The sequence below is a fragment of the Neurospora tetraspora genome (genome assembly GCF_033439725.1).
Source record: "Neurospora tetraspora strain CBS 560.94 chromosome Unknown B0H65scaffold_7, whole genome shotgun sequence".
Lineage (NCBI taxonomy): Eukaryota > Fungi > Ascomycota > Sordariomycetes > Sordariales > Sordariaceae > Neurospora > Neurospora tetraspora.
Genome location: NW_026944389.1, coordinates 3273084 through 3288141, shown reverse-complemented (window position 1 = coordinate 3288141; position 15058 = coordinate 3273084). Strand labels below are relative to the sequence as shown.

The 15058-nt window shown below is 52.6% G+C and overlaps 7 protein-coding genes across 7 annotated transcripts; 4 read left to right on the top strand and 3 right to left on the bottom strand.

Moving 5' to 3' along the window:
• Positions 1-620: 620 nt before the first annotated feature.
• On the top strand, positions 621-1481 carry B0H65DRAFT_552249 (uncharacterized protein; the record flags this gene model as incomplete). The annotated part of the gene is made up of 3 exons (XM_062829875.1): positions 621-631; positions 703-1175; positions 1435-1481. The coding sequence occupies 3 exons, from the start codon at positions 621-623 to the stop codon at positions 1479-1481; spliced, it is 531 nt and encodes a 176-aa protein (XP_062678885.1).
• Positions 1482-2101: 620 nt separating this feature from the next.
• B0H65DRAFT_476731 (uncharacterized protein) lies at positions 2102-3545 on the top strand. The gene is made up of 2 exons (XM_062827388.1): positions 2102-3342; positions 3423-3545. The coding sequence occupies exons 1-2, from the start codon at positions 2472-2474 to the stop codon at positions 3515-3517; spliced, it is 966 nt and encodes a 321-aa protein (XP_062678884.1). The 5' UTR covers positions 2102-2471; the 3' UTR covers positions 3518-3545.
• Positions 3475-5523, bottom strand: B0H65DRAFT_476726 (uncharacterized protein). Its single transcript, XM_062827387.1, has 2 exons — positions 4902-5523; positions 3475-4840 (listed from the first exon to the last, which is right to left on the bottom strand). Exons 1-2 carry the CDS (start codon positions 5150-5152, stop codon positions 3703-3705), a joined length of 1389 nt encoding a protein of 462 aa, XP_062678883.1. The 5' UTR covers positions 5153-5523; the 3' UTR covers positions 3475-3702.
• Positions 5524-5970: 447 nt separating this feature from the next.
• B0H65DRAFT_397635 (uncharacterized protein) lies at positions 5971-6351 on the bottom strand (the record flags this gene model as incomplete). The annotated part of the gene is made up of 1 exon (XM_062823773.1): positions 5971-6351. A coding segment is annotated over one exon (381 nt), but the record flags the coding sequence as incomplete, so codon positions are not given.
• A 2759-nt stretch (positions 6352-9110) lies between these two features.
• On the top strand, positions 9111-10180 carry B0H65DRAFT_476722 (uncharacterized protein). Its single transcript, XM_062827386.1, has one exon. The coding sequence runs from the start codon at positions 9331-9333 to the stop codon at positions 9913-9915; it is 585 nt and encodes a 194-aa protein (XP_062678881.1). The 5' UTR covers positions 9111-9330; the 3' UTR covers positions 9916-10180.
• A 248-nt stretch (positions 10181-10428) lies between these two features.
• On the bottom strand, positions 10429-10957 carry B0H65DRAFT_476720 (uncharacterized protein). Its single transcript, XM_062827385.1, has one exon. The coding sequence runs from the start codon at positions 10944-10946 to the stop codon at positions 10734-10736; it is 213 nt and encodes a 70-aa protein (XP_062678880.1). The 5' UTR covers positions 10947-10957; the 3' UTR covers positions 10429-10733.
• Positions 10958-11290: 333 nt separating this feature from the next.
• B0H65DRAFT_511710 (uncharacterized protein) lies at positions 11291-14248 on the top strand (the record flags this gene model as incomplete). The annotated part of the gene is made up of 5 exons (XM_062828512.1): positions 11291-11324; positions 11389-11997; positions 12067-12141; positions 12209-13307; positions 14029-14248. 5 exons carry the CDS (start codon positions 11291-11293, stop codon positions 14246-14248), a joined length of 2037 nt encoding a protein of 678 aa, XP_062678879.1.
• Between the last annotated feature and the right edge of the window lie 810 nt (positions 14249-15058).

The following is a 15058-nucleotide window of genomic DNA, read 5'->3' as shown; positions in this document are numbered from 1 at the left end:
TGCGAGAAGGAAACTGCGCGTGGGCAATTGAGATTGGAGACATGCGATGTATTGGGGCGACAGATGCATTGGTCTTTCGGCAGGAAAGCAGTTTGTAACGCGTGGAAGCTGTATCCCACCATTTGCAGAATATTAGCTAGGTCTGGCACGCCTTTTGTGACAGTCGGAAGGTGCATCCCACTGAAGTTTTCCCCAAAGCAGTATTTAGACCTGGTTTGGCAACCCATTCCTCTTCTCTTCTCCAAGCCATCAATCAAGCACTTTCCCATATCCATTGTTCACTTCGTCTCTCTTTTCCTCTTTTCCTACTCATGCCGCAATCAACCATTTTTCCTGTCATCAAGAATCAATCGTTACAAGTTGCTCTCTCCCTGTCGCCTGCCCTGAATCTTTGAACCAATGCCGATGGGTTCTAATAATGCAAAACGGACGTAACGCGCTACCTTCTGTCTCTTGAATAGAGTCTAATGTATATTTTTTGAAAGTGATTTAGACGACTCATAGCACCCAGTATATGTCTCCTTACTGGATTCGTCTTCCTAATAAAGTGTTCCGTCAATGGACTTCTCAGCTTCCATCGAAGTACCAGGCGTCCAATCGATAAAGTGACGCGATCCCTCATGGTTGATCAGTAAGTACACACCATATCTCCAAGTTCCGCGATTCATTTTCTTCTCAGATCGCTAACCTACTATGTCCCAGAGACCGAATAAGACAAATGCTCTTCCTGCACAACATCGTCCCCAAGAACGGCCTTCGCTGGAAGTATTATGCCAACCATGGCATCATTCACCGGGACCGCCGGAACGAGGTCGTCTTCACAACTCTCCACGCCCTCGTGGACGACGTTCTGCCTGGTATCAGGCTAAACTCCCGCCTGGCCAAGGACCAGGTCGAGCGGCACCTTGTCGAGGTCGTGGACGCCGCCACTCGCTTCGTTAGCGAGACCCCTGCGATGATGGATCCCATGGATCCCATGGCAGGCCTCGGCTTGACGGGAGTCCATAACGAGGACTTCAACCTTCTGGAGGAAGAAGTATCCTTCCTCGAACGGGCCAGAGAGGCCACCAGGCCGGGGCAGGAGCTTACCAACCACGTCTTTCAAGCCTTCCACTTGTTCTTAGCGATTATTGAGGCGCGCAAGCACTTTCTTGAATTCGCGGCCGAGAATGAGAGTACGGACATGGTCCGCCATGTCCGATTCGGAAATTGGGTCCGACTCACACCAGGACGTACCTGTTGCTAGGCACGAGTTGCCGATGTGGCAAGTCCATGTTAGACTGGACATAGGCACGACCCTGGGATGGCATGTATATAAGCAAAGACTCGGGACGAGTATGTTCCTCTCCGAAGATCAACATCAACGAGAACTGTATCATTGTTCTCAGACTTGTTTTTCTTGGCCTCTTTGCCGTGACTGTCATCGCCTTACAGAGAATTTGGGCCCACAGGACCCTGCCCGGTACTCGCTGCTCGCCTAAGCGGCCGACCGGCTCATAGTAGTTGAATTGTTTTCAGTTTACATGATGGTACAAACAGGCGGCATGCTTTCACGAGAGCGAAAGAGAGAAAATGAAGAAATTAGTGCCTGCGAGAGAGGAGAAAGAATACATGAGCGATCAGCTCACCAACAACATTATCCACGTCGGAAGACAATCAAAAATGTCAAGCTAGAGAAGCAAAATAGAAAGAAACGGAAAAGAACAAAAAAAAAGAATTAACAGGCGATATTTAACTAATCTTGAGATTTAGACTCCACGGGCTACAAGCGAACGATCAGGATGTTCCAAATTGACCAAAGGTACTTTATTTGGCTGAAAAATTATCGACATACGGCACTGGGCAGTCTCAAGGCGGGAATTGAACCCACGTCCTCACGGGAAGGTGGTGCGCAAGCGCTACCAAAGGCCATTCGGCTATGGTCCCCAAAGTTTGCTTCGGGGTACCGCCTGTTGAAAGAATGCACCGCTGAGACATCTTTATACCAGTGGAGACGGGAGACTGCGGAATGACGACTTCTTGAAACCGAACTGCCGGGGCGGCAGTAAATTTGACAGTTGCCACGGCATGCCGGTCGGACTTACATGACGAACAAGTAACGCCCTGCATGTACTTGAGAGGACCTACCACTCTCCAGAAACATCCTCACAAAGGAAGTCTGGTAGTCCAGAGATGTGGAGGGCGCAAGGTAGGGAGTCCTGGCAAATCAGTCGGGCCTCCGACAGCTCGTCCGTCCAATTACCTTTGCGATTACCGAATCAGGCTCCGTTTGCATACATAGGTAAACAAACAAGCAAACAAATCACCAGTCTAGACTACATGTGTATGTCTTAACCGGCCCTGAGAGTTGAGTTAACAACAAATCCCGTATTTACTCATCCTCTGCCTTCTGCCTTCGTGCACTATCACAAAAGATCCGCCACTCTCTTACAGATTATTACTACCCAAGATCATCCTCGCCAACACCGATCATGTCTAGTATCAAGAGGGAATCGTCAGACAGACGAAGCACGATGTCGACGCCTGCCACCAGTCACCCGAAGCCCGACCGCGAAACTCTCACTTCCACCGTTTCCACCGCTCCCACCACTCTCACTACAAACCCAGACCCAAACCCATCACAGCTCCTCGACCTCCCAACCCTCACCGACACCCTCCCCCAACTCGCCCACAAACTCTCCGCCCTCGCCGCCGTGATCTCCCGCGGTGAGAGCATCGCCCTCGCCACAGGCCGTTCCTCCACCGTCACCGTCGCCGAGCACCACAGCATCCCCGGCGCCAGCACCCTCTCCCTAGCCGAAGTAGCCGAGCTACAAACCTGCAGAAAGGCGATCGACACATCGGCAGAGGTACAGGCCCGTGTTAGAAGCGAGGTGCGCCGGTTGACCAAGGAGATTCACGAGTGCAGCGAGGTCATACGCAGTCGCTTGGTTAGTTTGCAGGCCAAGAATCCCAAGTCGAAGCATTATGGGAAGGAGTTCAAGGGCCCCGAGAGGGCTGGTGGTGGGAGATCCGAGTCTAACATCCCAGCCAGGGCTGGCGCCCCTGTCTCGATCGGGTCACAGCTTTCAAGCTCTGGTACGGAGTTGATCCCCAAGGTCCATGGTCGCTCTCGTGGAGACCTTCTGCGAGGAACGCATCTGGAGGGCGTTCGTAATTCGGTGTCCACGCTTGAAGGCAACGCCGCAAACGGTGAGGATGTCCGGCTTTCACCCAGCCCTCCTCAGGGACACAGGTCCTCTGCTACAAGCGGTCAGCCATCTCCAAGACATTACCTCGGCGATGTGGAACAGAGTGAGAATAGGGGGGTTTTGGGGGAGAAGGGGGAGCAGCTCGAAGGGTCTGAGTCTCCTCCAGAGCCTCCGAAGCGTCAGCGTGTGCGTTAGAGAGGGGTCACGGAGGAGAGAAAGATCAAGACTCACATAGCTGCTCCCAAGGTCGACGCCACAGCGGCGTCAGCGAACAGGGCCGGAGGGCTAGAATATGCTGTATATTTCTGCTTCATAACGTACTTTGATCTATCCAAGGTGTATCCAAAAAGTCTAGTAACCTTCGGTCATGCTACGATCCAGTCCATAATAGCATGTAATCTTGATATCTCCAACCCAAAGATCATCCAAGTTTGTCATTCATCTCCTCAGTGGCACATCAATGCAATTAATAGCACACCCATTTAAGAGACCTAAAAGTGCCCACGACCCCCTAAACCTCGGGCCAAAACGACGCCTCAGCAACCATCAAGCTCTTCCATCTGCCCTCCACTCTCCTCAGGATAGCCCCCTTAGCCGCATTCGCCACCGGGCCTTCCCCACCCGCAGCTTCGAGTAACTCGGACACGGCACCATCGATGATTCGTCCCAGCCGGTTGACAAAAAGTGCAAATTCAACGCTGCTCCAGTTGGGGATGAACTCGTTTCTCAGCGCGCCGCCATCCGCATCCTGCTTCCCTGGTGCAGATCTATCGCCGGAAGCGCTGTTCGGGGGAGGAGGGGGTTGGAACGGCTGGATGCTGACGTGTGGCGAGGAGAATGCGGAAAGCGCTTCGCGGGTTGGGGCGGGGGAAGTGGCTGGAGTTGTGGTTGTGAAGGTGTGCGGAGGCGTTGTATATTTGTCCAGGGCACCTGGGGCGGTGTTTGAGGACGAGGACCCTTGGCCTTGGGTGCCAGCGGAGCGGGAGGTGGCGTCCGCAGAGTATTTGTTTTGTAGAGATTTAGCATAGGACCAGGCGGCTAGGTAGGCGAGCTCGGTGCCATAGAAGGTGAGAGCGCCTTCGAGCCATGGCAAAGCGGGAGGAGGGTGAACTGGTGGCTCCTCTGGCTCGTCTTTATTGTCAGGTTGCGGTTCTTTGTCCTTCTCGGTCTCGCTGGCTTTCGCGGTCTGGTCGGGATCGGGGGTAGAGGGCGGGTTGTCGGGAGATGATTTGTCGGCGGATACGGCAACGACGAGGCCGCGCGCGGGTGCTATGGGGATGGGGCCAGGTATGATGGTGGAGAAGAGCTCGCAAATCTGGAGCAAGCCCGGGAGCTTTTGGTCATCGGGAATGGTGAGAACGTTGGCGGCAGGGGCGTGGAGATGGTGTTCGACACTGGTACTGGTGCTGGTACTGACGCTATTCGCTGTTGCGGCGGGGCTAGTGAGATCAATTGTCAAGCCGTAACGCTCAGCCACTTCGATGAACATTCGCTCTTCCCTGCGGACGGCACCAAGGGCTTCGATCAGCCAGTCAACCAGCTGTGTTTCCCACTGTTCGGGTTCGGGCTCGGATCCATCTTGCCTGGGCGCCGGGATCTTCTGGGGCAAGTCGATGGTGGAAAGAAGCTTTCCGGCGGCGCGGATATAACTGAAGTGTCGATGTTAGTATCAGCGACAGTTGGGTGCGAGTGATCAGAGAAGCGGCCTACCTGTGGATATATAACCTGTCGTTGGCGAGCCAGCGACTCAGGACGTCCTTGGGGAGCTCACCCTTGGCAGCTGCCACGAGAAACGGATGCTGCGTGGCGGCCTGGAATTCGTAGCCGTACGTTGTCAGGAGGTGTTCGGTGAGACACCATTTGGGTCGCTTTGGCGGTTGTTTCAGTTCTGTTTGTGGTGTTGGTACCGGTGGCTCAAAAGGTGCCCGTGTTGGTCCAGACTGTGCGGTCGAGGACGCCATTGCGCGTGACGTAATTGGCGGGGTAGCGGAGTCAGGTCAGGAACCGATGGAGACGGGACGGGACGAACGTGTCGGATGCAGGAGATGCAAATGTTGGGGTACAGGAGCAGGATGCTTGGCGGGTGAAAAGCAAACAAAGATGTGAGAATGCGCGACAATCAGTGTGAGGTTGAGGACATGAAACGGAAGCAGCTGTGAACTGGAGGCAGAATGATATGCAAATCAAGGAAACAGCGAAGAGGCATCGGAATGCCAGACACTGTCACAGCCAAGCGCATTCCCCTGTCACGTGGAACGCCAGTTACAACTTGGGTTAGCGTATGCACCTCAGCGGAGCTGCGGGAGCCTCCACCAAATGGATTCAACGACCATCGTCAAATGCAATCCACTTTCAACAACAACATCGAGTCGTCGGAAACCTAATCGAACACATGTCGACTACGAGCACCCCTCGCATGTCTCTTTGCTACTTAACCAGCTGCTAATCTCCCTTCAGATATTGATCGAATACCATCTTTACACATCTCACGGCATTAGATGAGGAAAGATAGGCGCAATGGACCCCTGTCAAAATGTGTTTTCAGCGGACTAACAGGCATTACTGTGAGAAGGATATACCCCATAGAGTATTCTACAGGTGTTTCCAGCCGACTGAATGGCATGATGAATATCGTTTCATTCCTTTCAAGCTTGTATAAAGGTCTCCCTCAAACCGTGCAACGTGTACCCGGCGCGACTGTTGCCAACACCCTTTTTCCAGGACACATGCGTCCATCCGCCAAAAACCTCACACCGAGCGCTTACTGCTCGTCTTCCTCATCGTCCCCCCCCTCCATCTCAGGCTCTAAGCCGTACATCTCGACCGTCTCTTCGTAATCGAGGCCCTCAGACTGGAGCTGCACCGGGACGCTCGCCACGTCCCAAACCCAGGGGCATTCCACGGCCAAAAAACGATCGCAAGCTTGGGCCAACGGCGAGTGGTGGGCAGGGTCCTGCGGTCCCAAGTTCTCGGCTGCGAAGTCGAGAAAGCGCTTGCGCGCCTCGATGATTTCCAAAAAGAAGGCTTGGAAGACATGGGGAGTGAAATGTCTTCCCAACGCGGTGGCCTCTCTGGCCCGTCGGAGGAAGGAGACTTCTTCCTCCAAAAGATTGGGGTCGTCATTGTGGACGCCCGTCAAGCCGAGGCCTGTCATGGGGTCCATCCCTCAAATGCAATCCATTTTCAATAGCATCGAGTGGTGGGAAACATAAATCGATTACATGCCGACTCCGAAACACCTCTTGTCGAGTACAACACACTCCTCATATCCCCCGTTTTCCTTTACCTAGCTTCCGATATTCCTTCTAATATCGGCTACATGCCTTTTCCTTGGATCTCACGGCTGTCACGGCGACGAATTTGACCACTTCACTATCCGGTCCGTGTTCCTGCAAAAGGATACAAGTAACCGAAGCTAGCAATTCGGTTGCTCAAGTGGTCTTATATAGTTGCGACGGCGCATGCCTAAGGTGACCAGCCTTAGCAGATACTTCAACCGTCACAACGGCGTTGCCATAAGATGGATAGGGGCGATCAGCTGGGGGTGCTAGTCCCTATCAAATGAGTTTTCAACGGACTGACACGCATTACTGTGGGGGGAGAACATGCCTAACGACGTGATGCACAAGTGCTTCCAACCGACTGAGAGCGTCCTGAATGTCGTTTCGTTCCTTTCAGCTTGAATAGAATTCTTGTTCAAACCGTACAACGTGTACCCGACCGTTGCCAACGCCCATCGATGCCCTAGGGCATATGTAGGTGTCGGGTTGGTCCATGGGATTGGGCTGCGACCTACTAGAGTCCCGCCGGTCAAAGGGACACAGTCAAACTGTTTTGGGATCGACAATTCTTTCCTTGCTGGCCCTATATATTCCCTTGCCCTTGTTAAGATTCGATCCAGCTTTCTCTGGACACCCATGTTGATTTGTTTCCCCTTCAATGTTCTCACTAGTGAAAATGTTATTTGTTAGGTTGAAGCCTCTCATCGCCAGTAGTGTCACAAGGCGCGACATTGGTTATGTACTTGCAATGTGCGTATCTGGAATAGGGTTAGCTAAAACATCTCCTACATCTACGTGATAACATCCGAGGCTCTGCCTGCGTTTAGCTCGTTGATCTTCATAGTGGTTTTTCCGACACGGCTTTTATTGCACACGCATCGCACGGCAACAATCACAAGGGTCGAATTTCGTTGCCATGCTGCTAGCATCATCGAAAGAGGGGAAAAAAGACCAAAAAAGAGAATTCAAGGACGATACTTGGCTGTTGGAGTGTAGCAGCATGGACTTCGTGCGTAACGCAGGATAAAATCTACAACTACTGACTGTAGAAGAACTGGGGCTACATGTGGGAATCGAACCCACTGCCTCAAGGTGAGTGCGCCTTAGGCGAGCCTCAATGACCGCTCAGCCATAGTCCCAAAGTTTTCTTTGGGGTATCGCCCTTGTTGGAGAACTTAGCACTTGACCTTTCCTATATAGGGCCTGTCTGCAGGCTTGGTACTGGTTAGCAGCCACTGAGCTGTGCTGGAGGGGGGCCGCATGTCCCGGCAAGTACGTCCCAGCAAGAATGTCCCGGCAGGTCGGCAAGTTCCGGCAAGTCTCTCTGCCAGCTCAAGGGGGCACTCCCGCTATGGGCTTCTTCTTATTTGCTGTGACAACTTTCTACCTGGTGCTCGGAAGATGGGCTGATTTCCTTTTGAGACACACCAGATCATAATGCATGGCCACCTATGCGAGGATGTAGCACGAAGAGGGAACGAGATGATGGGCGCCATGATCCTACCCAGATAGATGCCCCTGCATTCGAGATGTCCCTGAGCGCGGATGTATTATTTGCACATTCGATGTTGTTGGCCAGCCGTGCCTTTCCGCCTATTCATTGTGCTTCTATTCATCGGCACCCGCGTCCAGTATGTCTAGGCTTCCCTGGTTTCCGTTTCTCCTCTTCCGTTCCTACATAACCAGGTACCTTTTTTTATCCTCGTCTTTCCGCATTCCACCAGATGTACTTGACGTCTTCTGAACGAGGGAACTTGACCTTGTGGTCTGTCATTCTCGTGATAAGTGGCAACAACATGGTCGTTCACGTGTTCACATCCATTTACTCGAGAGCAGCTCGTTGAGCCCATTCTAGAGAAGGCGGAGGGTTTCTTCTTCTAGATCACCCTCGCGATCAGGTTGATTAGAGAGCAAGTGGAAGATGGCTTCAGCTCGGCAGACATGATTCAAAATGTCAGTCTACTTCTGACCAAGTTGAAAGGGATGTTCAAGCACATCCTTCGTTCCTTGAAGCTTCCTCACAAAGGGTATCGCACTCTTGTCAGGACGGAGCTTGCCATGAACTACGAGATCAAGCCCGGCTTCCGCTATACTCCATGGATCTCGTATTCATTCTTTGATGACTCCATTGACGACCATCGACTTTTATCCAATATGCACGTTTCGGAACACTGGGTCCAGACTGCTGCGACAGTAGACAGTGGCACAAGTGGTATAAGCGTTATCTGAAAGGAATGACGACATCTGCTATTCAGCCTGCCCCTGAAGACCGGTCACATTAGTGGATTCTTCCCTCCTCGGTTGCCGCACCTTCCTCGTTTGTTGTTTGCCAACAACCAAAGGGCAAAAGCGTGCTTTTCATCTCATCTCGAGAACAATATGAGCTTTCCTATTGGGCTATTAGTAGAATAGAAAATTAGCGAACGCACCATGAGGAAGAAATTTCAGGCACCAATTCTCGCTCCTGCCCTTTATTTCGCCACTCGTGCCCGCTGATTTCTTCTTCAACCTTCGACCACGACTTTCTTCTCTTCTTCCACAACCTCGAGGATCACGACGAGTTCATCTAACCAACAACACAACGCACAAACTTCGTGTAAGTAGAGATATCCTATCTTCGCAGGCGCTTATGATAAGGTATATGGATTGCTGACCTCAACGCACTCTCAGTTTCTGTTCACGTTGTCACGCGTTTGACCAAGTTTTAATCCACTTGCTCCCCACAAGAATGTGAGTCCAAAGCTAGCTGCTAGCTGAGTCGCAAGGGCTAAGCGATTTCTCACATGAACTGCTGTAGAGTTCATGAGCATGACGGATGGCCGCTGACCCATTCTTGAATACAGACACTCCGAGTCAAGATGTCTGCCCCCGCCGTGCCGCCCTTCCTCCGCCGCATCCTCCCCGGAAAGGGACTGCGCTGGGCCTCCAACAGCGGCCGCAACATTCTACAGCCGGAGCGCCGTGACGAGGCTGTTAGCGCGGCTCTGCAGGTGCGTGTTGGGCGTCCCAACAGGAGGATGACTTCGCGCCCCGCCAAGCGGGAGGTCGAGCGTCTGCTTGTCGACATTGTCGACACGTGCACGCGCCTCGTGCGCGAAAACCCGGCCATGATGAACCCCATGGACTTTATGGCCGGCGTCGGCATGACCGGCGTCGGCAACGACGATTTCAACATCTGGGACTTCCGAGGACGACTCATTCCTCGACCAGGCTCGCGTGGGCACCGAGCTTGGGGAGCTCCTCAGCCCTCACATTTTCCAAGCCCTCTTTCTGGCCATCATCGAGGCCCGCCAGCGGTTCCGCACCTTCGCTGCAGAGCACCTGCCCGCACACAACCCTTCCCGCTGCTCTCTTCTGGCGGCTGCAGCCGACAGATTTCTGGAGGCTGCTGTGTTCTGGGATGTCGCCAGCGTCCCGATCCAGCTCCGCATCGAGGAGCCTGATGAGGAGGAGATGGATACAGAGTCGGAGGAGGAGTCTGAGGAGGAGTATGAGGAGGATGAGGAATACGGACAGGGCTTTGAGGGTGGTTTCGAGGAGGAGGAGGAGGATGATAGCCCCATGGAGGAGTGAGACGGCATGACGGATGGTCGACATATGCTTTTTGTACTGTGGGCCAAGGTTCTCACATGATTTGTCAGGAGCGTGATGGAATATGGATGGATTCATGGGTTAGAGCAGAATGATCAGTCACCCCTCAAAGTTGTCGTGCAGGAAAGGATACCTACTAGGGACCTTCGACAATAATGGCAACAACACCATGACTACCCCGCTTATACAATTGATATCTCTCAAGTGCATATATCGATGCTTTACTTCATTTGTTATCGTTTTATTAAATCAAGAGTCGTTATTGCAGTGAAGTTTCGCCAGAGTGTCTAAGATGCTCAGTTTCCTATCATCCACGATGATTTTTTTCTTCCTTCATCGTTGACATGCGGGTGTTATTGCCGAGTGTCCACCGGGCCTGGGGGCCAGTAGGCAACCCGTCGGGTGGTAGTAAGAATGAGCCAAACATGGACAGTCCAATACCGCTCGCTTGGGTCAAGAAAGGCCGCTGCAAAACTGTGATAGGCCTCGTAATAAGATAGAAGCACGTTGGCCAGAGTCTTTCGGGGATTATTTAATGCTGGAAATGTCTGGAATTTCCGTCCAGAGGCGTAATGAAGACACATAAATGCGTGCAAGAGTATCCCAAAGGTATAATATGGTAGACCGTCAGGTGTTCAACTTATTTTAAAACCGCTCGCCCGTATGCGCATTATGTCAAGGCGACCGGGGTGCTCCGGGTGCCTGCAACACCAATGCAGGAACCGTACTTGCAAAGTCGCAAGCATTCGCAAGCTGAAATTTCCAACTTCCTGATAACCAACGGCCGATGATATCGTTCAAGAGGTTTATACGCGTCCAACTCGACAAGCTCAGCTAGTTCACCGGATACCAAGACCAGAAATGAGAAGCCGTTCATGATCATTCAGTTTGCTGCATGTCAGCATGCGATGTAACCACACAGGGCGACGCAACAGGGGCAATATATAGGCAAAAGCACTGATGGTTTACGTACACGTGATCAACGACCGTCCATCTGAGCCATCCAGCGGCCACGCCAAGGCAGTGATCGTCAGGGTAGCTTTCGAGGGTTGAGGGGATCCTGCTATGATAAGATGCTGTGGTCGCTCCTTGATCCCAATTCCGGGCAAAGGAAATCTGTTCTTCGGTTGTAGCCGTTCCTACCTAGAGAACAAGGACAGAAAGGCCGTGACAGTTGACAAGACGACCTCACTACTGTACCCCCCGTCTGGATACGCGATCATCAACATGGAGACCATCAACCTAGTCATCATCGGCTCAGGTATAAGTCTTACTGGGCATCATGGTGTAACACGAACAAAGAGACTGACAGCCCTTCCAAACAGGCCTCTTCGGCCTCGCCATGGCCAAAACCTACCACCAATTCCACCCCACCCTTTCTCTCGCCATCTTCGACAAAGCCGAAACCATAGGCGGCGTCTGGGCCAAAGAACGACTCTATGACGGCCTGCGCACCAACAACCTCAAGGGCACGTACGAATACCTCGACTACCCCATGACACCCGAAGTCTTCGGCGTCCAGCCGGGGGAGTACATGACGGGGCCGGTGATGCACAAGTACCTGACGAGCTACGCCGAGGCGTTTGGGATCAAGGATAAGATCCGTCTTCGGCATACGGTGCTAGAGGCTGAGCATCAGGGTGGGGCAGAGGGAGGGTGGGTGTTGACCGTCGAGAGTCCTGGCGGAGAGAAGAAGATGGTGTTTGCAAGGAAGATGGTGCTGGCGACCGGGTTGACGTCTGAGTCGTTTTTGCCGGAGTTTAAGGGCCAGGAAGACTTTGGGGCTCCGCTGTTCCACAGCAAGGAGTTAAAGAAATACGGCGGGACGCTGGAGAGCGCGAAGGTTGTTACGGTGCTTGGGGGGACTAAGTCGGCTTGGGATGCGGTGTATGCGTATGCGTCGAAGGGGATTAAGGTTAATTGGGTAATTCGAGGTAAGAAGTTCGATGTGAGAAATCTGGAGGGAAAGGGCTGTTAGTTGACTGATGCTGACGGGGGCGCAGAAAGCGGACATGGACCGGCGTGGATGACACCGTCGTTTGTAACGCCTTTTAAGTTATGGTTGGAGGCGTTGGTTCGTAAGTAAAACTCAGGATCAGGATGTCAAACACTCGTGATACGCTAACCACAGATGTCATGAACCAGACACTCGGATCTTGACGTGGTTTTCGCCTTGCATTTGGGGAGCAGCCGACGGATACTCGCTAATCCGGCGATTCTGGCACGGAACAGCCATCGGACGGGCAATCACCAACGCTTTCTGGTGGGCTTTGGGCAACGACGTCAAGACGATCAACAAGTACAGTTCACACCCGGAGATCAAGAAGCTCGAGCCATGGGCGCCAGCGATGTTCGTTGCCTCCAGCTTTTCCATCCTCAACTTCCCAACAGACTTCTTCGATCCCATTCGCAACGGCACCGTCAGTATCCACATTGCCGACATCACGAGGTTGTCACCAAAAATGGTGCATCTGTCCAACGGATCCAAGCTGGCGACCGAGGCCCTGTGTTGTGTCACGGGGTGGAAGCACGTACCGCCTGTGAAGTTTCTTCCAGAGGGCATCGAGAAGGAGCTAGGGCTGCCTCATTCCCCGGACGGTGACGCTGAGTCTCTTTTTACGGACGAGATGGTGGCGCGAGCAGATGAGGAGATTCTTTCGAGGTTTCCGCGACTCAGGAGCCAACCGGTCATCAACAAGAGGTACAAGCCCATGACGGAGACAGAGGGTCTGTCGACAAGCTATGAGACCAACCCCCAGGCCCGCCTAACGCCCTGGACTCTTTATCGGTTCATGGTACCGCCGTCGCCTCGGTTCCTGGTAACGCGTGATATCGCCTTCATCGGTTACTTCTCAAGCTTTTCCTCTGGGCTCTCCATGTATCCCCAGGCACTCTGGATCTGCGCGTTTCTGGACGATAAGCTGCCACTAAGTGTGATGCCATCCAGGAAAGCCATGCTTGACGGGAAGTCGAAGCTCAAGGAAGGCAAAGTGGGCGCGAAGGAAAAGACGGTGGAGGAGATGAGATACGAAGGAGTCCTCCAAGCGCGATTTGGAAAGTGGCGGTATCCGGCGGGCCATGGACAGCAGTTCCCCGACTTTGTGTTTGATGCGTTGCCGTATATCGACTTGATGCTTGGTGATCTGGGATTGAAGGTTCACCGGAAGAGGAGTTGGTTGGCGGAGATGACGGAGCCGTATGGACTCGAGGACTACAAGGACATAGTGAGCGAGTATGCGGCAAAGTATGATGGGGGGAGGGGTGCTTGAGGGGGGGCCATCCACTTGGCGTTTGTTGATTTGTCCTCTCCGAGAGTATACCGCTCAAGATAAGATTTGATCTTGATCTGTGGACTGCTTTGGTTGTTTCATGGGCAGCCAACGTAGGCAGTCATACCTTATCTAAGTGGGATACTCATCCATCCTCAACTTCCCATAAGCATGTCCTATGTTTGACACTCCAATCGTACGTACCATGAAGAGGCGGTCGTGATCAATTTGTTGGTTGGAACCCCAAGGTCCGTTTGTCGTGCTCCATATTGCGGTTGAACCATCGAGGCTTGAAAGGTCAAGGTGAGCAAGGTCGGCGCGGAATAGCATCAACATTGCTTCCACCAGGGGCGGTATATTAGACTCCTGTCTTCCACCCTTCTCCAGCCTTTTTCCATCCATCAGCACCATCGAACATTGACACCACAAGTGAACCCAACACGAGAAACCAACCACAAAGCCCATTATCGCCAGTCCTACCTCTCCCACCCTCACAAGGCATAAGTCAGTAGTAACAAGCTTCCCGAGCGACCCCCCCCCAACCTCTAGCTTCCCTGTAGCGTCAACATGTATAGAATGACTAACCAGTATTTACCAGTCCAGCCCAAGTCCACCTTTCGAACTCACCCCAACCACCCGTCAGACAAACAAGATGTCCGGATACGTCTCCAGGCACAGCGTTGTTAACAACACTAGCACCTCCGGCTCCGGCTCCGGCTCCGGTTCCGGTTCCGGCTCAAGCGGCAGTAGCTCCTCCGCCTGGAAGTCCAACGCCTCCGAGATCCGTGACGTCAGCAAATCGTTCAGCTCCACGGCTTCGAGCTCGACCGACAGCAAGGTCAAGAGCTACGCCGCATCGGAGACCACCCGGTGGAATACCATGGCCGAGAATGCCGATTCCATGGCGAAGAAGTAGTAAGCTCATGGAGGATGGGCCGTTGCATTCAGCACAGGAGCCTTGAGAGAGTGAGTGATGGGGTGATGGGGGGGGGGAAGGATCGGAAGTGGTAGATAAAAAGAAGGAAGGGAAGGGATTGGGATTTAGACTAGGTAGGAAAGACCGAAAGAGTACTTAAGGAAGGATGGGCTCAAAGGTCGGAAAAGTCAGAAGGGACATTTTGAGCGTCGGTGACAACGAAGGGTCTGGGAGGAATCTGTGATGTCACAGGGTTTGAGGGTATGAGTTAAGAAACAGTTGCGTGGGAATTTAGACCAAAGAAGAATTTGGGAGAGGCGGCGACGACAATGTTACATTCCCCTTACTATCCATGGTCGAATTTCCAGTGATTTTACTGCAACAAGTTGTGACTGAAAGCTGGTTGGAAAACTGTCTGGCTTCCAACTGATTTGGACCAACTCAAAGGTGGCTGATGATGTTGTTGTGGCGTTAAAGGGAACGAGGCAGAAAGAGACTTAAAGTTTGACAAGTGAGGGACACCTTGGAGGGAAAGGGGGGTCAAATAACGGGGCCGATAACAGGTGTTAAGGCATTAACAGCAGCTTTTATTTGCAACCATCTTGTACAGCACCTTTGGTTAGAAAGTCTATTTAAACGGAAAATCCAAGTTCGGTTTACTATCGCTTTCAATTTATTGTGCTGTTGGGCTCCGTTCTACCAGCTTTTGAAGCCGTTATTCTTTCTACTTTCACCCTCTCTCTTTCCAATTTCGCCCTCGCTCCTTCCTCCTCAACCTTCAAAGCTACCATATAAGCCCTACTTTTCCAC